Below are 23,005 nucleotides of genomic sequence, written 5' to 3' on the forward strand. Positions count from 1 at the left end.
GCAGTACAGTGTATATAGTGTCCCCCCCCCCCTTGCAGGCAGTACAGTGTATATAGTGTCCCCCCCCCTTGCAGGCAGTACAGCGTATATAGTGTCCCCCCCCCTTGCAGGCAGTACAGCGTATATAGTGTCCCCCCCTTGCAGGCAGTACAGCGTATATAGTGTCCCCCCCTTTCAGGCAGTACAGCGTATATAGTATTCCCCTCCTGCAGGCAGTACAGCGTATATAGTATTCCCTGCTGCAGGCAGTACAGTGTATATAGCATTCCCCTCCTGCAGGCAGTACAGTGTATATAGTGCCCCCCCGCTGCAGGCAGTACAGTGTATATAGTGTCGCCCCCTGCTGCAGGCAGTACAGTGTATATAGTGTCCCCCCCCCATCCCGCTGCAGGCAGTACAGTGTATATAGTGTCCCCCCCCCTCCCGCTGCAGGCAGTACAGTGTATATAGTGTTCCCCCACCCCCCGCTGCAGGCAGTACAGTGTATATAGTGTTCCCCCACCCCCCGCTGCAGGCAGTACAGTGTATATAGTGCCCCCCACCCCCCTGCAGGCAGTACAGTGTATATAGTGCCCCCCCCGCTGCAGGCAGTACAGTGTATATAGTGTCCCCCCCTGCAGGCAGTACAGTGTATATAGTGCCCCCCCGCTGCAGGCAGTACAGTGTATATAGTGTCCCCCCCCGCTGCAGGCAGTACAGTGTATATAGTGCCACCCACCCCCCTGCAGGCAGTACAGTGTATATAGTGCCCCCCCCCCCCCCCGCTGCAGGCAGTACAGTGTATATAGTGTCCCCCCCCCTGCAGGCAGTACAGTGTATATAGTGTCCCCCCCTGCAGGCAGTACAGTGTATATAGTGCCCCCCCCCCCCCGCTGCAGGCAGTACAGTGTATATAGTGTCCCCCCCTGCAGGCAGTACAGTGTGTATAGTGTCGTCCCCCCTACTGCAGGCAGGACAGTGTATATAGCATTCCCCCCTGCTGCAGGCAGGACAGTGTATATAGCAGTCCCCCCTGCTGCAGGCAGGACAGTGTATATAGCATTCCCCCCTGCTGCAGGCAGGACAGTGTATATAGCATTCCCCCCTGCTGCAGGCAGGACAGTGTATATAGCATTCCCCCCTGCTGCAGGCAGGACAGTGTATATAGCATTCCCCCCTGCTGCAGGCAGGACAGTGTATATAGCATTCCCCCCTGCTGCAGGCAGGACAGTGTATATAGCATTCCCCCCTGCTGCAGGCAGGACAGTGTATATAGCATTCCCCCCTGCTGCAGGCAGGACAGTGTATATAGCATTCCCCCCTGCTGCAGGCAGGACAGTGTATATAGCATTCCCCCCTGCTGCAGGCAGGACAGTGTATATAGCATTCCCCCCTGCTGCAGGCAGGACAGTGTATATAGCATTCCCCCCTGCTGCAGGCAGGACAGTGTATATAGCATTCCCCCCTGCTGCAGGCAGGACAGTGTATATAGCAGTCCCCCCTGCTGCAGGCAGGACAGTGTATATAGCAGTCCCCCCTGCTGCAGGCAGGACAGTGTATATAGCAGTCCCCCCTGCTGCAGGCAGGACAGTGTATATAGCGTTCCCCCCTCCAGCAGGCAGTACAGTGTATATAGCGTTCCCCCCTCCAGCAGGCAGTACAGTGTTTATAGCGTCCCCCTCCAGCAGGCAGTACAGTGTTTATAGCGTCCCCCTCCAGCAGGCAGTACAGTGTTTATAGCGTCCCCCTCCAGCAGGCAGTACAGTGTTTATAGCGTCCCCCTCCAGCAGGCAGTACAGTGTTTATAGCGTCCCCCTCCAGCAGGCAGTACAGTGTTTATAGCGTCCCCCTCCAGCAGGCAGTACAGTGTATATAGTGTTCCCCTCCAGCAGGCAGTACAGTGTATATAGTGTTCCCCTCCAGCAGGCAGTACAGTGTATATAGTATTCCCCTCCAGCAGGTAGTACAGTGTATATAGTGTCCCCCTCCAGCAGGCAGTACAGTGTATATAGTGTCCCCCTCCAGCAGGCAGTACAGTGTATATAGTGTCCCCCTCCAGCAGGCAGTACAGTGTATATAGTATTCCCCCCTGCTGCAGGCAATACAGTGTATATAGTGTCCCCCTCCAGCAGGCAGTACAGTGTATATAGTGTCCCCCTCCAGCAGGCAGTACAGTGTATATAGTGTCCCCCCTGCTGCAGGCAATACAGTGTATATAGTGTCCCCCCTGCTGCAGGCAATACAGTGTATATAGTGTCCCCCCTGCTGCAGGCAATACAGTGTATATAGTGTCCCCCCCTGCTACAGGCAGTACAGTGTATATAGTGTCCCCCCTGCTACAGGCAGTACAGTGTATATAGTGCCGCCCCCCCCCCCCTGCTACAGGCAGTACAGTGTATATAGTGCCCCCCCTGCTACAGGCAGTACAATGTATATAGTGTCCCCCCCCCCTGCTACAGGCAGTACAGTGTATATAGTGTCCCCCTGCTGCAGGCAATACAGTGTATATAGTGTCCCCCCTGCTACAGGCAATATAGTGTATATAGTGTCCCCCTGCTACAGGCAATATAGTGTATATAGTGTCCCCCTGCTACAGGCAATACAGTGTATATAGTGTCCCCCTGCTACAGGCAATACAGTGTATATAGTGTCCCCCTGCTACAGGCAATACAGTGTATATAGTGTCCCCCTGCTACAGGCAATACAGTGTATATAGTGTCCCCCTGCTACAGGCAATACAGTGTATATAGTGTCCCCCTGCTACAGGCAATACAGTGTATATAGTGTCCCCCTGCTACAGGCAATACACTGTGTATATAGTCCGGCACCATCCTGCTCTCGGGTACTCAGTAACTTTCAGGCAGTTGCGGATGGAGCGGCGGCCGCAGACGTCACCAGCGGAGGCCGCACACGTCCCGCCGGGCCCAGCCGCATCTCCCGGCCGGTGCCGCCGTCAGCTGTGCACACGCGGTCGCACAAAGCAGCGGTCCGTGCGGCCCCCGGCCTGCTCCCCGCGCGCGGCTCTTACCATCATAGTAGTAGCAGACCTTCTTCTTTCCGCCCCCCTGACTGTACGCCATGGAGCTTCGCGGCTGACACTAAGAGCGGGGGTGCGGGGGACGGGCCGGCGTGCACCGGGAGACGCTGACACCCACGGCTGCCCGTTACTCGGTGATCAATGAGAATTTCCCGCTCGGCCGGGGACGCGCACATACAACATATACAGACACGGTGCAGACAGCAGGGGGCGGGGCCAGGTATGGTCTGCTGGGTGGGACTCGGGGCAGAGAAGGCGGGACCCACCAACATTGGAGTGCGAGGGAGAGCCGCAGGAGTTGGGCGGAGCTACAAGGCGTGGGAGTGGCCGGCCACTAATAGGCGTTCTATCTGCGGGAAGCCTCTAAGCACTCCACGTGGGGGCGGGGCTTTCTCTTTAAAGTGGGAGGAGCCGAACCGCCTCAAAACATTAGCCACACGGGGGGCACGTAGGATACGCGCTGTCGTAAGGGAGAAACCAAAATGCCGCTTTGAAGAGGGGTGATCTGCACCGGAAGGGTTTGTGGCTAATTTACGCTGGTGGGTGTATTTTCTATATAGTCTGTGATCTCTGGGCGCTTCCCCGGATGTAGCGAGGTAATGGTACAGACTCAGCCGTGTATTGGTGTGAAGCGCGGGCTGGTGGCGGTAGGTTGTGGTGGAGCGCGCCCGGCGCCGGCAGCAGGGGACCGGATGGCCGGGGGTGCCCTATAACTGCGTGTTAGTAGCTTGGTTTAGTGGTATGAAGCCAACGGCTACATGGCCCCAAATCAGCCACATAAGTGAGGCGGCGTCCCATCATCGTCTGGGGGTCAGTGAGCGTGCAGCGCTGCCTCTGGTGGAGTCAGGTTCTGCATAGAACAGCCGCAGGGGGTCGCCTTTCTTACTGCCGGAATAGAGCAGAAAAATGGTACCCCAGTGCAGCTGTGGAGGCGGTGTGAGGAGCGGGGCGCAGGTGGATGGAAGGCCCATTCAGACACAACGATTATCGCTCAAAAGTCACTTAAGCGCCATCTTTTGAGCGATTATCGTTGTCTAAATGGCCCTTACAGCGTGCAGATGTGTTCTGCTGACCTTTGGGTCTGTGCGCCGTTACAGTGAATGATCAATGAAAGCTGCTGGATGAGGAATCTTGTCAAACGTTAAGCCTCTAGTCTCACCTCACACCACCTCGTAGCTGGCTTAACTGGTACAGCACACTTTTGGTGCAATGTGTCACCCTTTTTGGGGCGGTTTAGGCCACGCCCCTCTTTACAAAGGAACTCCCCTTTGTTGGACACTGCAAAAGAAGTCTAAAACGTGTAATAAATTTGTCCCCAAGAAGGTTAGACTGACGGCTTTCTGGTGCAAAATCTGAATAGTAAATAAGCCCTGTTGGGCGTTCCCTCTTTGCTGCAGGCTCTGATCAAACCTTAAGGGCTCATGTCCATGGGCAAAATAAGAATTAAAATCCGCAGCGGATTTTAACTCTTCTCCTGCCCGCGGATCCGCACCCCATAGGGATGCTTTGACCACCCGCGGGGTAGATAAATACCCGCGGATCGTCAATAAAAGGAATTTAAAAAAAAATGGAGCATGAAAAAATCCGGACCATGCTCCATTTTCATGCGGGGACGGCTCCCGCGGGCTTCTATTGAAGCCTATGGAAGCCGTCCGGATCCGCTGGACACAAAAATCAGATTTTACTCACCCGCTCCGGTTCTTCTCTTCGCCGCGGCGTCATCTTCTCTCAGTCGCGGCCGGATCATTTTGCTTCGGGCCGGCGCATGCGCGGGGCACGTCACCGACGTCATCCTGCACATCCGCCGAAGAAAGAAGATCCAGCCGCGACGCAGAGAAGATGACGCCGCAGCGGATCTGATTTTCCCCGTGGACATGAGGCCTAATTGTCACATGAGGTTTTCTGGGGAAGGGATTCCCATAATGATGACAAAATTGTAACTTAAAAAAATATATACATAATTGGAAAAGCTGGTGAATGCACCCGTATTCTGACTGCAGCGTTTCTTCTACGTCAGAGTGGACTGCTAGTACAATGTCCGCTTCCTCTACTGATTCTTCTCTCTGTTGTAGGACACGAAGCTGCCAGAATGGAAGATAATGGGAATGTGGTCCGAATAGAAGACAATGGAACTACCTCCCTGCCTCCGGTCAGACTCCCTTCAGCACATATGGCACTTCTAGTACTACTGGCAAGAAGAAGAAAACTGAGGAGACTAGTAAGCATAAGGCCTCTCTCACAGCAGTGTCACATCAGTGTTTGTACGTGAAAGCCATTTATGCACCAGAACGTGTAAGTGGTACAGAGCTCTCTGTTGTGCTCCGCTCCTGGCCTTGGCTTACAGATGTGGGGACAATACAGGGCCGTGTAACCGAGGCTTGTGTGTGTCTTGGGCTATAAGATGCCCCCAGGTTTTAGGTGACAGAGGGGGATGTAATATTTCACACTAATACTCCCCTGGTGGTCTCGGGAAGTGAAGGGGTCTGGACACATTTTGGCGACCCTTCTTAAACCGCATGCGTATTGATCTGAAAAGCATCTCTACAATAAGCTTTTATAAACCATTATTTTGGGGAAGTGCTGACTGCTCCTTTTCAGACAACTCTTACAATTGATATATACCACCGTACACTCCCCTTCAGTTTGTGGAAAACTAATAAAAGCCACACACTGTCACACGTGAAAGGCAGAAGTCGTCTACTGGGGATAGCTCTCCATCCAACTAATTAATGCCCTATCCAGGGGAGGGGGGACATAAGCTGAAGGGTCTGCTTCGCTAAGTACTTTCCCTAGCTGAAAAGTGCTGGTTGAGGGGGAAAAAGTGTGTATTTGATGGAGTTTCTCTGTAAATGCAGTTCTGTCTGTACCTACCTCGTCTATGGAGCCGATCCCTACATATGTACACATGGTAGATATACGGCTGGGCTCATGTCAGCATGTTGTGTTTTACCGCTGTCAGGGGGCCTATTGATGCGCGTGGCAGTTTTTGTTTTTTTTTCTTTCACTGTGAGGAATGCGTATCTCACCCACGCGGTCATGCGCAATCTAACTTGTTTTCTTTTTCTTTTTTTCCTATTTCCTGCTCTGTCACTTACCGACTTTGCGTATAAACGCTGCCCATAACAGTGTAATTGCCTGTGTGCAGCGATTATTTCATGCCCATAGACCACAATAGGGCTCTGTCATGCATGATACATGGTAAAATCGTACATGCTGCGTTCTTTTTTACATTTTGTGAATGAATCGATGTACTTGTGTTGACTCCATTCGGCAGTTATTGTGCTCGTGTAATACACTGTTACATTACGCTCGGGTGACCCTGCCCTCACGGTTTTTTTTTTTGTATTGACAGGAAGCTTCTAGGCAGAAACGACTCTGGATTCATCCCGTCATCAGAATGAAGCAAGAAAAGGGCCATTTTGCAATGTTGTATGCAGATCTTCGCCGGTAAGACTATTAGCTGTTTGTAATGAGCTATCTTTGCTCCCAGATGATTCCTTGACGATCCAGCACTTCTTGATGAGATCACATTGTGTAATATTGCCAGGCGGCAATACGAAGGCTGGCTTCACACGTGGCATTTGTTTGGAAAAGCACCACTACAGGTTGGCAAAAATTAGGTTTTGGTTATTTTGGATCCAAAGCAAGAAGTGGATCCAGCAGAAGTCCTTCCGTTGTACTTCTCATATCTTTCACACGCACTTCTGGATTTGGCTGAAACTGCAGGAGGAACTGTCACTGGCTGCGGCCTTTAAGAAGCATGCCGTATGTGTGAGACCCATCCTCATTCTGTGTATTCACATCTTGAGATTTATCTCTCATCAATCCAGACACCCGGTTTTTGGCCCTTTGGGCTGGAATCACACAGCAGATTAGAGTTGTAAATCGTTTGTTTTCTGCTTTGCCTAAAAAGCTGTAGCTTGTTAAAGCTGTGTAGGATATGTGGGCATATGGTGCGCCAGCACACTTATCACCATGAACAGAGTTCAGGAGAACAGAAACATCTGCTTGAATGTGAACTTGACAAACGAATAGAACACGTTATGTGGTGGTGTGGGGGAGAGGACTGGGGCAGATCTAATATTGGAAATGTGTAAAGGCCCATTTACACGCAAATATAATCTTTCAAACGATTGAAAGATTGAAAGATCTTGCCATCTATTTGCATGAAGTATTAAAGGGGTTGTCCCGCGCCAAAACGTTTTTTTTTTTTAATTCAATAGGCCCCCCGTTCAGCGCGAGACAAACCCAAGGGATGGGTTAAAAAAAAAAAAGGTTTAGTACTTACCCGAATCCCCGCTCTGCGGCGACTTCTTACTTACCTTACCAAGATGGCCGCCGGGCTCTTCACCCACGATGCACCGCAGGTCTTCTCCCATGGTGCACCGTGGGCTCTGTGCGGTCCATTGCCAATTCCAGTCTCCTGATTGGCTGGAATCGGCACACGTGACGGGGCGGAGCTACGAGGACCAGCTCTCCGGCACGAGCGGCCCCATTCACCAGGGAGAAGACCGGACTGCGCAAGCGTGTCTAATCGGGCAATTAGACGCTGAAATTAGACGGCACCATGGCGACGGGGACGCTAGCAACGGAGCAGGTAAGTGAATAACTTCTGTATGGCTCATAATTAATGCACGATGTACATTACAAAGTGCATTAATATGGCCATACAGAAGTGCTTAACCCCACTTGCTTTCGCGGGACAACCCCTTTAATGCCCATTAATACTTAATCATTTTCAGGCCTCCAGGAGCTGTTTGCAGAGCCCAGCATGTGATTAATCACACTCTCAGCTGTGCACATCTCTGCATTGTTCTGCTCATGGCTCACAGCAGATTACAATGTTATCTGCTGACTCCCGTGGCGATAACAGCATGCTATCTATTGAGAGATAAATGTATTTACTTTACCAGTCAGTAGATGAACGATAGATTTTAATTTCACCTTAAAATCATCGTTCAAATGAAAAGTGCACGATGCCCGCATTTTACTTATTACAGTTATCGCTCATTTTCGGTTGTTAGAACACATTTTGAGTGATCGTTACATGTAAATGGGCCTTTACTTTTTTGGTGCAAATTGCTACAGAATACTGGCTTGCACATTTATCGTGTTTATTAAACACCTTTGGACATATTTTACGACCTGTCAGATGGGTATGGCTTGAATGAGACATTCTGTGCCAAATTTTGGAGCAGTTTTTGGCATAAGCTATGTAATAGTTGATATAAAGTGATCCGCTAGACTTATTGTTTAGCAGAGTCCCTGATAAATTTGGCAGATATTAAGACTCTCCAGTCTGTTTGCACTTTCATACTATTAGACAGTATAATTAATGTACTTCTTGTCTCTCAGTGAACTGGAGGCTCATGGTGTCTCTTCTTCATAATCAATGTATTTGGACCATTTTTGGTTATATTTGCATGTAGCTATTGAAGAAACCAATGGTCCCTCTAAATTTCTTCTGTGTACTAGTTTTTGAGATGTGAGAACCTTCCAAAAGACAACCGCCTCTGAAGAACTCCACCAATCAGGCCTTATGGTAGATTGTACAGCTCATTGGTTACCTAGAATTTGACATTGTGCTTGGGTTCTCCAGTCTGTTGAAATCGAGTTCAGACTAAGCCGATGTCGGGAGGAAACTTGAGTACCATTCATCACTTGGCCGTTACCCTAACGGTGGTGGAATGTGTTTGGGCATCTATTGTTTTGGCTGTGGCAACTAAGAAATTTGCCACTTTCATCTTTCTGTGTTTTTTGACAAGTACATAAATTGTTAATTAAAAGCTGTTCTGGACCTTAAGCTGGGGTAAAAGAGGCCCTAAGCACACATCTAAGTGTCCTTGAGTGCTAGAGTTCAAGTTGTTTCAAGGATTAGGAAAAACATGGCTACTTCCAGAAATGCTGCCACATCTGTCCATTGGTTGCCTCTGATATTGATGTAATACAGGGAAAAATAAGACCGTATGAGGAATGTCCACTTGAAAATTAAAAGTACACAAAACTTTATTAAGGACACAGCCATTAAAAATACTTACTGAGAACGTAATGAATAGAATGTAGGCAAATGGTGAAGAGTAGAAGTAACTTGTATAACATGTTGCCCAAAAAATATTAACTGCAGCTCAGTGGTATGCATTACAAAAGCCAACTGCTGTGACATTCAGGTAAGAAAACCTCAGTGGGTCCACATTATTACACAACCAGAGGAGCAGCCAAAATGTGACCATAGCCCAATGGCTGCTATGAGAAGGACCCCACGTGTATCACTGCTGATGGCAGCTTCGTTAGGGAAGCTATTGCAGGATTTTGCAGCTCAGCTGTCTTCAGTGGAACGGAGATATAATCCAGAACACGCTGGACAGGTGTGGTGCTCTTCTGGAAGAAAGCAGACATGTCTTTCTAAGGGTGGTTTCACATCTGCGTTGGGGTTCCGGTTTCCTGTTCTGTTAGAGGAGCAGGAATGGGGAATCCCTGCAGCCAAACAGTTCCGTCTCTGGATGGAACCAAACAGCCCTGAATAGACTCCCATTGACTATAATGGGGTCTGTTTGATTTCCACTCAGCTGCGTGCAGTGTTTTTCTTCTGATATTTTGAGCCTGCGGAAGAACATCTGAACTAAGGTTCCAAAGCAGATGTGAAATTGGCCTGATCTTGGACAATTGTGAGGTATTATATACGCATTGAAAAGAGAATAAGGCTGTAAAGTAAGAAATGTTTGAAAAAAAATAAAAATAAATTGTGTCTGAATAAGTCTGAAATGCAGTGTATGTATCTGTATACTAAGCAGTGACCTGGGTGGCTGCGTGCTCCTATGGAGTTCCGGATCTATCACAAGTTATACTGGGATATACACAGGCGTTTGCAGAAATGCAGCGTTTTTCAACCCTGCGTTTACTGCGGTTTCATGCACTTATGACAACATTTTGGCTGTGTTTTCAGCACAGCTGAAAAATGCAGCCAAGGATGCTGGGGGAAAAAATCAATACTCACCTAGCAGGCGCTGTCTGGGTCCCTGCTGCTTCTCTCAGGGGCTCCAGGCACTTGTCATTGCCAGCAGAGGATCTTTTGCTAGTCATGGGGTTTGAAGACACCACCTCCAGCGAGAGATTGCTCTGATTGGCTGAGCCTGCTGCATGTCCGTGGGCTGAGCCAATCACAGCCAGCACTGGATGTACCAATCACGGCTATTAATTGGATTTATGCAGTGCTTGCTTTGATTCACTCAGCCAATCGGAGCAATCTCATGCTGGAGGCAGGGATTTTGTTTCCTGTTACTACCAATAGATGCTTTGACGACTTGACAAGTGCCGGGAAGCCTGCCCGAAGCTCCAGAGAACAATGGTGAAGACCCTGACAGCGGCAGCTAGGTGAATATTACTTTTTTTTTTTTTCTCTCAGCACTAGCGTTTAGCGCTGCCAAAAATGCAGTATAAAGCTGTGCCACGTTTTCAGCAGCGCTGCTAACACTGCCCTTTTATTTCAGTGGGGAACGCAGGGCTAAAAACAGCCCAAAATAGAACCTGCATCGCTGTCAAAGCACAGCATTGAAGACTCTTGTCTGAGCAGCCCCATTGAAATGAATGGGAGCGTTGTACAGCGTTTAGCGCAGCTGTACAAAACGCCTGTGTGAGGGAGGCCTTAGGCACTGAAAGGCTGAAAAGGAAGATGTATGGGACAGCAGAAGATGGGTCTCTTGTGGTGGGTTTGGAAAATGGACCAATTATTTTTATTTAAACGTTTTCTGTTTAGGTGTCCTGAGAAATTTCAAGAGTTCATCCAAATGTCCACATCAGCATTTGATGGCTTGCTAGATCTCCTGAGACCTCAGCTTACCATGCAGCAAACGTTACTGAGAAGGTGCATCAGTCCGGAGCAGCGGCTGCTCATCACTTTGCGGTAATCTCCATTAGTTATGGCTGCTTTTTATATGCCTCTACTTCCTCTTACAATTCATGCCTCCAGCACATACAGTGCGGTAGAGGGGTAAAAACTGCATTACTGTGTAAATGACTTGCATCAATGCTAAGATCTTCACTGTATACTTGGTGTGAGAACTCAAAGGGGTTTCACTGTCTGAACATTAAAGAAACTGTGTACTCCAAAGCACCATAGAGGAAGTGAATGCTTAAGCACAGAGGAGGAACCTCTATGTGGTTGATGGAATAAGTAGATAGTAAATCCTTGGTGATGAGGAAGATAAATATTTATTTAACAGACAGAAAATGGTGCAATGTGTCTCCGAGTCTACAACAGTACTCCTGTTTCATGCACAAATCCAAGAGTGGCTTTGTTCGCCACAGTGTCTATAAGCTGGCAGAGTTTCACGAATAGTATAGGAAATATGCCAGCTGCAATGTTGGCAAAGTGCTGACACCCAAGCGGCCGGTGACGGGTCTGCTCCATGCATGCATCAGATGTGGCTTAGCCAGGGAATCTCCAGATATGTCATGTGAAACTGGTCTAACTTGTACTTGGTCTCCCATCCATTCCTACTAGATTACCCTGAATGTTCTGTGGGCATTATATGGATTTTTGCCACTGTCTGTTGTATTCGTGCACACATTAAATTGGCTGTAAAAACCAACATATCACTGCAAAATAGAATCTGCCTAAATCCTCTATTTAATACACAAATGGCTATTATATATGTAGTAGTGTCGTCTAAGGGCTCATTCACACGGGTGTATTTACGCAACGTATTGCGCCTCAATACTGAACGCCCATTGATTTGCATTTGTGTTTTTAAATGTGCCTGAAAAAAATTCCAACATATCCTACTGTGACCCGTATTATGGACATTGAAATCAATGGGACGGCGTAAATATGCAGTGAATACCCATGATGCATACATATTTGCATGAGTCCGGTGGGACCTAGTTGCATTTTTATTTTATTTATTTATTTTTTTTTGTGCATGTGGCAAATGCAGAGGATACGTATGCAAAAAACACAACCAAGTTTAGCTTTGCAGAGATTTGGTCCAGGTATATTCATGGACTTAAACTAAGTACGCCCGTGTGAATGAGCCCTAAGTAACAGTTTAGCAGAATGACATTCTTGGCACTATTGGTACAAGCCCCTTGAATATCATTGGATCCCAATATTCCTTTTGTTAGTAATAATGGCAGTAATCCTCGACTGTCTGTAACTGGTTCATAGGCTGACATATGATCTCATTAGTAGTCTTTAGGGTCACAAATTCTCACTTTTTTAACAGCAATCGGATATTCTTATTTTTTTTTTTTTCTTGCCAAAAGATCCCTTTGCTAAATTTCCTATCCTATACCTAACACCAGAGGAGCTGTCCTACAAATGGTGCCCCCTTTACCCTACTGATGAATAAACTCTCACCTTTATTTCTGCAGTGGTTATATTATGAAGATCTTTAATTTATATAGCGCCAACATAATCTGCAGAACATTACAAATCGGAGTCCATGTGCAGGCCAAATCAGCCACTACATATAGTAGTAAACAATACATGGTTTGAGTATGAGTGAGGAGTCTGCTCACAAGAGCTTACAATCTATGGCTAGTGACACAAGGTAAAACGCCTTGTACTGTACAATGGTCCAGCTATATCTTACTAAATGGGGTAGCATACATAAACCTGCATGAGCCAGTGTATACAGATAAGGAATGTGGAATGCTGATAGAAAAATGGGTCAGGTTCTGAAGGGTAAATGGAGAACAGTTAGTAGAATGCCAGTTATCAGAGTGATGACTATTTATGGTGTGATCTGGCTGGTCTGGACGGAGCAGGCTACAATGGAGGGGGTTGAAGGAGATCCTCTCTCTACAGGCTATTCATGATTGCATCAGCTGGATCATGAGCGCTCTGCACCCCAGCAGGTCACATGATTCACTCTATGATGTAACAGTTTACTCTGGGAGTAATCCAATAATGAGAAAATGAATATGCTAACTGTGTATTCTGTGTCGTAATCTAAGACACTGCATGTTGTACCGACTGCCCATTATGGCTCACGTGGACAGCACTAGCCAATCAAAGCATTGTATAGGGTTTTAGAGTAATGCAGAGTGGGCATCAGGTAGCCAAAGGGTTGCTTTAAACTGACTTGATCTGTCTATACAATGTTGGTCATTAGTAAACCACTTTCTAATAGAATCTCTGAACATTTTACACACATTAATTAATTGCATTTTGTCTTTTTAGGTTTTTGTCAACGGGGGAGACATATTCTTCACTCCATCAGCTGTTCCATGTAGGGAAATCTACAATCTCTGGCATTGTCAGGACCACTTGTGAACTAATCTTTCAGAACTTGCGTCCCTCTGTGATGCCTACTCTCACCCCAGAGCTATGGCTGCAGGTTGCAGAAGGTTTTGAAAGTAAAGCTTCTTTCCCCAACTGTATAGGTGCAGTTGATGGAAAACATTTACGAGTCCACCAACCACCACACTCGGGATCCAAAAGCTTTAACAATAAGAAGTACTTTTCAGTCGTTCTGATGGCAGTGGCAGATACAAAGTATAAGTTTCTTGCAATTGATGTTGGTGCCTATGATAGCACTGGAGAAGCCAGAGTGATGGAAGCATCACAGATTAAGCAAAAAATGCTGCATGACGAGTCTCTGCCAGCCTCTAAGACTCTTCCAGGTACAACACAGCAAGTGCCCTTTGTTATGGTTTCAGATGAAGCTTACAGTGTGACACTCTGCCAACTGCGTCCATTCCCAAGAAAAGGACTGGACACTAGAAGAAGGGTCTTTAATTATCGCCTTAGCCGGGCACGGAGGTACATTGAGTGTACCTTTGGGATATTGATTAAAAAGTGGAAGATCTGTGGCTCCTCCATACAGTTGGATGTTGCCACAGTTGATGCTGTTGTCAAGGCCTGCTGCATCCTGCACAACTATGTTCTAGACCATGATGGTCCTGATGCGGATGCAGAGGCAAGCACAGCTTCTCTTGGCACTGCAATCAACTGGCAGGCCGCTCAGCCTGATGATTCTGGATTAGATGTTAGGGATATTTTCGCTGATTATTTTATGACACCTGAAGGCTCTGTACCCTGGCAAACGGCATGTGTTAGTGGGACAGCCTAACTAGTAATGATGCCATGACCGTTCTTTTGTGATGCCTTAATCCAAGGTTTTCTGGTGTTGTACAATCTATATATTTTATTTACCAGTAAATATAATCTGCAACAACAATGTTCCTTGTGTTAAAGAGAATTATATTTTAGTAACATGTCTGTAAATTAAAAGTACCAAGCCAGATCATAATCTGTAATCTGTTGCTCACAACAACCCATCCAGCTACAGTTTTCTTCCATTGAACATTGGTTAATGAAAGTGGTGATCTTAAATGGATGGATGTAGTTTTGTCTTCAGATCCCCACATATGAAAAAGTGCTGATAAGTATTGAGCCTTATGCAGAAAGAACATTGAGCTCGGAATCTGTAAATTGCAGGGTGTCCTTGTCTATTTGTCTATATTTAATGATGCGAAAATCGACTGCTTACGACTTTAACTTATCTTTTTTTACGGTCCAAAGTGAACATGGTACCCTCTCCAAAAATGTTCAGTGTGGAAGAGCATAGGACCATAATCAGGTTCCTGTTTCTCAAAGGAAGAAGTGCAAAGCAGTTGCATGATACAATGTCACCAACCTTTGGTGACGGCCCTTCATATGCGACAGTTAAATGTTGGGCTGTAAATTTTAAAAGCTGGCCATTTTGGTGTTGAAAGTGAGAAACCAGTAGAGGCCTGTCTCAGTCTCCCTTCCTGCAGATGTGGAAGCCATCCATGACATGATCACGGAGGACCACCGAACGTCAGCCAAAAGTTTTTGCTACATATCTAGGAATATCACATGAGAGAGATAGTGCCATTATCCACAACGACTTGGGAATGAGAACGCTTACAGCTTGACAAGGAACAGACGAGGAGGCATCGGTGGCTGTTTTGGAGCATTTTGCAAGAAATGAGTCAGATTTCCTGGACAAACTGGTGATGAGACTTGGATCTACTGTTAGGATCCAGAGGCAAAGGGACAGTCTAAGGAATGGAGGCCAAAGTGTGTGTGTGTGTGTGTGTGTGTGTGTGTGTGTCAAATATTTTTGGGGATAAAAAGGTAGTTCTGCTCATGGACTATTTCCCAAAGAGTTTAATCATCAATGCAGCATATTACTGTTTGTTATGGACAAAGCTGAGGCAAAAAGGTAAAACATTACGGAAAGCTGTCATCCTGTTGCCTGACAATGCCCCATCACACACTGCAGGTGCCAGTATTGCAAAAATGACCTCCTTGGGCTTTCAACTGATGTCCTATCCACCCTATTCGCCCGACCTGGCTCCATTTTGACTACCATCTGTTCCCTAATCTCAAAAAACACCTAAAGGGACAACGCTTTCGGAGTGTTTTGGAGGCAACATGCTGCAAATGAGGGATTTGACCAGCAGTTGGAAGAATTCTATTTGCAGGGACTTAAAAAGATGCAAGAGAAACGTCACAAGTACATTGACATCCTCGGGGAATATGTAGAATAATGGGGCAGTTTCATCTTGCTAGCTCAATATTTTTCTTTTCTGGGTAAGGCTTAATACTTATCAGCACCTACTTGTATATCCATGTAAAAAGTGGCTGATAAATTTTTAGATAAACAGCAAAATTTGTTTAGAAAATAAGCCACTTAATCGGTTAGCATAAGATTGGCTGTATACATTAAATATACTGTATATCAGCTGAACAAGCTGGTTTTGGTGAAACAGATAATCATTTAATGTGTATTGGGGGGCCCGGTGACTCTCCCAAGCCATGTGGATGATGCAGTTGGTTTCCAGCTACCTCATTTTATTCTTGGGAGATAAGCTTCTGGCAGCGGCTTTCTCCCCTTCATACACATGCACCCTCAGTCAACGCTAATCTCCCTTGATCCCCAGTCTAGGCTCATTGTAAAAAAAAATCCATCCAATAGAAGGAGTTGTCGGAATCAAATGAGTTTGTGTGTGATTGTAACCTTGATATAAGTGATTTACAATATGAGAGCAAAAGGAGGGAGGCTCTAGAACCCTATTGTACCACCTCTAGCTTGGATGTAAGATGTGATATGGGTGAGCATGGAGGCTCTAGTACCCTATTATACCACTTCTAGCTTGGATGTAAGATGTGATACGGGTGGGCATGGAGGCTCTAGTTCTCTGTTGTACTACCTTAAGCTTGACTACAAGATTTGATAATGGTGGGCATGGAGGCTCTAGTACTCTCTTGGGCAGCCTCTACCTTGGATACAAGATGTGATATGGGAGGGCATGGGGAGGTATACAGATTCTGTATGGTATCCTGCGGCATATCACTCCACCTTTGCTGTAACTGAGCCTCTAGATCATGCAAACGTCTAGCCTGTCAAAGTTGGCGTCCCAGATGGTTCCATACATGTTCTATTGGCGATAAATCTGGTGACTTGGCAGCCCCAGAAGTGTGACAATGTTGTGGAGACATTCTGGTGACTCCCCTGCTGTGTGCAACGGAGCACTATCCTACTGAAAAAAAATGCCTGAACCTATCGCTGAGCTGTCATTGTCCCTTACACCACTACTACCAATTGTCACTGGTGATGGTCCCTCAGACCATCACACCAGCAGTGGGGGCAGAGTGCAGAGGATTGAGGCACTCACCCCATTGTCTCCAGACATGAACATGGCACTCCAGTTTAGTCATTTTCAAAACCACTGCACACAGAGGTCTCAGTTGGTGGATGTTAAAGTCAGCACACATAATTGGTGCCGTAAAACCAAATGTCCTTCAGCCAATTGCCTGGAAATGGTTAAAACAGACCCAGGGGGCTATAAGGATGGAGCCACCTGTCTCGGGTTGTTGGACAATCAAATGCTCCTCTCTAGTGGTAGTCTGTCGAAGGTGTCCTGGGCTTGGTCGCTTTGTGTGCGTGCCCTCAGACATCTACTGGTCCTAACATTCTTAATGGTCTGGTCAGAACAGTGCAGGTGGTGGGCAATTTTTTCAATACACCCATGGGTGAAATCTCTTTGATTGCATCATCGTGTCTAGTGGTCAGCAAGCTCTACACAAGCAGAAACAGAGATCCACTACACACAAGTAGCCTCTGAGAGCCTTTTTATAGGCCAAGGGTGGAGCCACTTTTATATCTTGAGATGTAACTTTGTGCCGAGTTTTGCAGTTTGACGATGAGTGTATGTGCACCCTTGGCTGATTTACTATAACTGTATAAGAACCACATAAAATACATTTACTGCATTATTCAAACACCCCCTTTTTAATGATCTAATGGATTCCTGCAAGATTAAAAGTACATACCAGGTCAAAACTGCAAAACATCGGAGGCATGTCCAGCAGCCATGCTGTGAGGACGCAAGACACCAGAGCTCCGTGATAAACCCTAATGTCCTGAGCATATCCTGACCAGCTAAACCCCCGTGTGGGCTCCTCAACTTACCAACAGACGGGTGATCACTCCTGGCAGGACAGAGGAGACTCCGGAGGACCTCCAACAGCGGTCTTCGGCTGCCCCAGCCCTGGCCTTGCTCCTCCAGTAACCACCGACCGTGACTTCTGGTGAGGTGAGGTGGCAGGAAAACTACAACCCTCCCACACAGAGAAGATCAGCAGTGCGGAGAAGTACTCCGGAGCGGAGGCTACTGGAAACAAGAGCGACCTTCGTGGCTGTCAAGCGCTAGCTCAGAAAGGCTTCCATACCATATTCCATGATGTATCCGACCCGGCTTCGGGTGCTACACAATGAACAAACTTCCTTCTTCTCCACGCCAAATGAGGGTGAGGACTGGCTTAATCGTCTGCCAAGATCACCCAGATGTCAATGATAACCTGAAGACTTCATTCGGGTAGCGGTGAGGGGACGAGGGGGTCTCGGACGATTGATTACGGTCGACTTGATACCGTCAGAAATGTTCAGACCTAAGCAAGTACATTTTGTATATTCCCCCCCCCCTTCTCTTTTTCCCTTCTTCTCTCTGTCTCTTTCCCTCGTCCCTGTGCCCCCCTCAATATAGCAAAAGTCTTTACTTATCCTGTCTAACCCAAATATTTAGTGATAGTGATGGACAGATCTAACTATACAACCTACGCAAACACTACAGTTTCTACCACATAAAAGAGCCCCTCGTGGGGCGGTCGAAATTTAAGTACCTGTGATGAAGGGGTTCCGGAGCTCAAACAGATCTGTTCTGTTTGACTGTGCCCAGATTTGACACCGTACTTTAGGTGCACAGTCTTCACATGCACGTTCATGTTTTGTTAATGGTTAACACGTTTATTTTATCCAAGCAAGCCCATATTGGTGAAATCTTGTTTGCTATTGCTAGGATAGGTTTTTGCAGTACTATGTTCATAGATAACATAAGATACTTTCACTGGACACAACTACTGTCTGAATTACAGAGGACCCCGATTGCAAGTTATATTCAAAATCAGCTTATCCCGACAGAAGATAACCCTCTTTATACACAAATGACTACAATGTTTGTTATATTTAAACGTATGTCTATTGATGTAACTCTATTTGCAAAGGGTTGGATAGGTTTTTGCAGTACAATACTCACAAAAAGTTCAAGTCATGATCATAAGGTACAATCTCTAACCATCGTTCGAGAAGCCTGGGTTGTGGATCCTGCTTGGGACTGGCTTGCCCCGGTCAGGAGTACCTTCCTGTGTGTATATATAGAAACAGCCGAGCTAAATGGCCAACATAAACTCTCGTGGAATGTACGGGGGATGGGAGCTCCCAGGAAACGGTCCATGATCTTCTCATACATTAGAAATTACAACCCACACAGTGTGTGTCTCCAAGAGACACATATGATATCTGAAAAAGTCAGGCAACTACAGAAACCATGGGTCTAATGGTCCTTTCACTCTACATATTCATCATATGCCAGAGGAGTATCTATTCTAATTCACAAACGACTAAGATGGGAGCCGGGACGTGCTATTAGGGACCCGGAGGGCAGGTACATTTTTATTCAAGCATGGATGGACTCCCTCCCCTATGTACGTGTGGGAATATATCTCCCCCCCACCAGCCAATATAGTAATCCTTCATCAGGCGGCCCAATTTGCCTCCCAATACCCTAACGCCTCCGTAATCTGCATGGGGGACCTGAATCTAGTGCTAGATCCTCAGATGAGCAGGTTTTGCATCTTGCAGACGCACCCAGCCAAGGTTAACCCCACACCGCCGGCACTAGTTCTACAGGAGGTTGGCTGGAAAGACGTTTGGAGAGTCAGATGGCCGTCAACCCACGAGTACTCATGTCATTCCACGCCCTCTCTCGAATAGACTACTGCCTCGGGAATGCTAGGCTATGCACCGCAATAACCCACATTGAATATCTCTCCAGGGGTATTTCAGACCATTCCCCCCTACGTATTGAAATTTCCACATCTGATGCAAATATCCATAGACATAATGGGCGAGTACACCCTTTTTGGCTGAGCCTGTTCGGCACAAATGATAGGATCCATGACCAGCTCGCAACCGTCTTAGAACTAAACCAACCAGACGCCGAACCGGTGATGCTCTGGGAGACACTAAAGGCCTTTCTACGAGGCCCCTTTAAAATCATCCATTTCCTATATAAAAAAAAGAATCCTCCATACTGGAACGTGAGTTGGTGATCCAATACACACGCCTAGAGGCAACCTATGTCGCGGACCCGTCTGATGAGCATAGAGAGTAGTGGTTGAGACACGGAAGACAATACCTGATCCATTTGCAAGAAAAAGCTCGTAGAGCTTCCTTCTTCCCAAAACAACAATTCTATGAACTTGGCAACCAATCCAGCAGTCTATTAGCCCACTTGGTACACCAAAACTCGGCATCGTCGTCGATACTCCGTATCCGGTCCGAATCGGGCGAAATCCTTCACGACGAGATCAATAGGAGCACGATTTCAGCGCTTCTACAGTGGGTTGTATGCTACCGGATTCCACGCCACACAGCAAGAGCTCGAACTTCCTATCAAATCTCAATTTCCCTACACTTACCCCCGATCAACAGATCTTAATAGACACCCCATTTACACTAACCGAACTTTCAGAAGCCCTTGGGGGAGATGTCCAGTGGTAAGTCCCCAGGCCCGGATGGCCTGCCAATAGAAGTCTATAAAAAATACCAAGAGACGCTTCTGCCCACACTACTGGCAACCTATAACGCGGTCTATAATAATGAATCATTACCCCCATCCTTCTATGAGGCCACCATCGTACTTATCCTGAAACCTGGAAAAGACGCACTTAATTGCGGTTCTTACAGGCCCATCTCCCTCCTCAATACGGATTATAAACTCCTAACTAAAATGCTAGTCCGGCGCCTCAACACTATTATCCTAGATCTAATACACCCAGACCAAACCGGATTTATGCCAGGCAAATCTACGAGAGAAAATCTACGACTGGTCCAGGTAGTAACACAAGTTGGATCGGAGAGGAAAGCGGATTGGGCCCTGGCCTCTCTGGACGCGGCTAAAGCCTTCGATTCTATTGAGTGGCCGTTCCTGCTCCAGGTGCTGAATAGATTTGGGTTCGGAAATCGATTCATCCAATATGTCTGCCTAATATACAAAACACCCGTAGTAGCAATCTCGGTAAACAGCACCTGTTCTCCATACTTCCCCCTGTTTAGGGGCACTAGACAGGGCTGCCCTCTCTCTCCACTTCTCTTCACCCTGGCCATGGAACCGCTGGCTATTATGCTCCGGACGTGCCTAATTTACAGAGGGATCGTGATAGGAGATAGGAAGGACCGTGTGGTGCTTTACACTGATGATCTCATGCTCTTTATGTCTGACCCAACGATCTCCCTGCCCCGAGCTATGGATATCATCAACAAATTCGGGCTCTACTCAGGCCTACACATCAATTGGTCAAAATCTGCCTTAATGCCTATCTCGATACAGAACCCTCTGCGGCTAACGGGCTCACTCTGCGGCCTACAAGTCTCTAATGACTAAATATCTAGGAATCCAGGTCACCAATACAATGAGCCGAACCCTGAATTTAAACATATTTCCTTTGATTGACCTTTACAGGTCTAAATTCAAAGTCTAGGGATCCCTACCTCTATCGGTTGCAGGCTGCATCAACCTGATTAAAATGATAGTCCTACCTAAGTGTCTCTACACCCTACAGAACATCTCTGTACCGGTCCCGATGAAATTCTTCCGAACTATGAACTCTCTCTCATGTCCACTTTCATATGGGGAAGCTCCCGCCCAAAACTCAAACTATCTACAATCCAGAGACCCAAAGATAGTTCCGGTTCAGCACTCCCAGACCTATTCCTATACTATATAGCAGGTCAACTGCTCCATTTAAAATCTTGGGTGAGCGATGGCCCAGTACCCAATTCAAAAGCCCATCTGGCCCAGGCTTTGAACATCCCCTGCTTCTGGCCGGTGCTGGAGTTCCCCACCTCCATTAAGGGTGGAATGTTGCCCATCCACAGACTGGCTATGCGAGTCTGACGTCAGGCTAGAGAGGTGAGTGGGTTCTCGGATGTCGCCGCGGACATGCCTTTGTGGGGAAACCCTGGGCTGAGGGAACTACAGCTACTGGATAACCTGGGGACGTGGGAACAGTACGGGATTGCTTGTTTGGGTGACCTGTATAACTCCAATGTCCTAATATCCTTTGAGCAACTGCAGAACCAATATCAAGTCCCCCAGACCCATTTTTACAGATATTTGCAGATCCGACACCCTACAGATACAATTCCTAGCCGCAAATGGCATAATATCACACTACCCATTAATAGGAATACTACAGTCACGGGGCCCCCGAGGACTCATCTCAACATTATATTCTCACTTAACAACCTCTAAAGCCGCACAGGAAATTCCCCCTGTTCTAACTAAATGGAATTCCCTAATCCCATCACTGACAGATGAAACATTCCAAGAGTTACTGGAATCTCCTCTACTCGTCTTGCCCTCAGCAAACAATAAAATGACCCAGCTATACATAGTCCATCAATGCTACCTCACCCCGGCGAGGTTATACAAGATGGGCAAGACCCCATCCACTCGCTGTATTAGATGCACATGCACATATGCTGATTTCTGGCACATGATCTGGGACTGTCCGTTGATCAGATCATACTGGGGAGAGGTTACAGACTTGCTGGACGCGGTCCTGGACGTCCCTGTTCCCTTTACCCCGGAAATCTGCCTTTTCAGTGTCTTAGATGCAGAACAATGGCAGCAGTACGACAGAATCTTCCTGCGAGAAGTCTTATTCCTAGCCAGAAAAGTTATCGCATTGAGGTGGATGGACCAAAGGGGCCCGACTCTGACAATGTGGAGGAAAATTACCAACCTAACCATACCCTATAGCAACCTAATATACAGGTCACGTAAATGCCCAGACAAATTTCAAAAGTGTGGGGCCGATGGTGCGACTCATCACTGACCTTGTTCCCTCCGCAACTGCTCACATTGGCCATATCCGCACTACAGAGACGACACTAAGACCCTATGACCGTGGACCGGACCCGGGGTTTGGTCCCCGTGCGCGGCCACCTGCCCATGGCACCACACTAAAGAGTGCACTGATGACCTCACCTCTTAACATGGTCCACTCTCCCTATGGATGTACTCACACACAACTCTATATATACGTATATATATTTACTCCTACAACAGGCGTACCCCCTTTATTGTAGTAGTTATATGCTTCAATACCACCACCCCTCCTCTATAAGCACCAACCAACTTACTTATCTCTTTTCTCTCTCCCCTTCTTGCCTACGAATTGTACCAGATTGTGTAAACATTGTAAACTGGAGGGTCGATTGACCCCCAACTATATACATGACTCTGTACTGCAAAAGTTTCTTTTGTTTTTGACATGCTGTTTACTTGTCAATAAAACGAGTTTAAAAAAAAAAACTGCACAACATGTCTTTACTAGAGATGAGCGAGCACCAAAATGCTCGAGTGCTCGTTACTCGGGACGAAATTATCGCG

General features: G+C 47.0%; 2 protein-coding genes across 7 annotated transcripts in view; one reads left to right on the plus strand and one right to left on the minus strand.

Moving 5' to 3' along the window:
- Positions 1-3,243, minus strand: part of HDAC2 (histone deacetylase 2) — a 45,946-nt gene extending 42,703 nt beyond the window's left edge. Inside the window, exon 1 of the mRNA XM_066607158.1 lies at positions 3,008-3,243. Within this exon, the coding sequence (XP_066463255.1) occupies positions 3,008-3,059 (52 nt within the window). The 5' untranslated portion in view covers positions 3,060-3,243. The remainder of the gene's footprint in view (positions 1-3,007) is intronic.
- Positions 3,244-3,462: 219 nt separating this feature from the next.
- On the plus strand, positions 3,463-15,057 carry LOC136632359 (uncharacterized). 6 transcript variants are annotated; one of them, XM_066607170.1, is made up of 5 exons: positions 3,463-3,555; positions 5,089-5,234; positions 6,369-6,463; positions 10,770-10,916; positions 13,197-15,057. In XM_066607170.1, exons 2-5 carry the CDS (start codon positions 5,106-5,108, stop codon positions 14,086-14,088), a joined length of 1,263 nt encoding a protein of 420 aa, XP_066463267.1. In that variant the 5' UTR covers positions 3,463-3,555; positions 5,089-5,105; the 3' UTR covers positions 14,089-15,057. The 6 variants fall into 6 exon arrangements, with proteins under 6 accessions (XP_066463267.1, XP_066463309.1, XP_066463281.1 ...); XM_066607212.1 differs by having other exon boundaries at positions 3,480-3,534; XM_066607184.1 differs by having other exon boundaries at positions 3,541-3,612.
- Positions 15,058-23,005: the final 7,948 nt, after the last annotated feature.

Source organism: Eleutherodactylus coqui, chromosome 1 (assembly GCF_035609145.1).
Source record: "Eleutherodactylus coqui strain aEleCoq1 chromosome 1, aEleCoq1.hap1, whole genome shotgun sequence".
Classification (NCBI taxonomy): domain Eukaryota; kingdom Metazoa; phylum Chordata; class Amphibia; order Anura; family Eleutherodactylidae; genus Eleutherodactylus; species Eleutherodactylus coqui.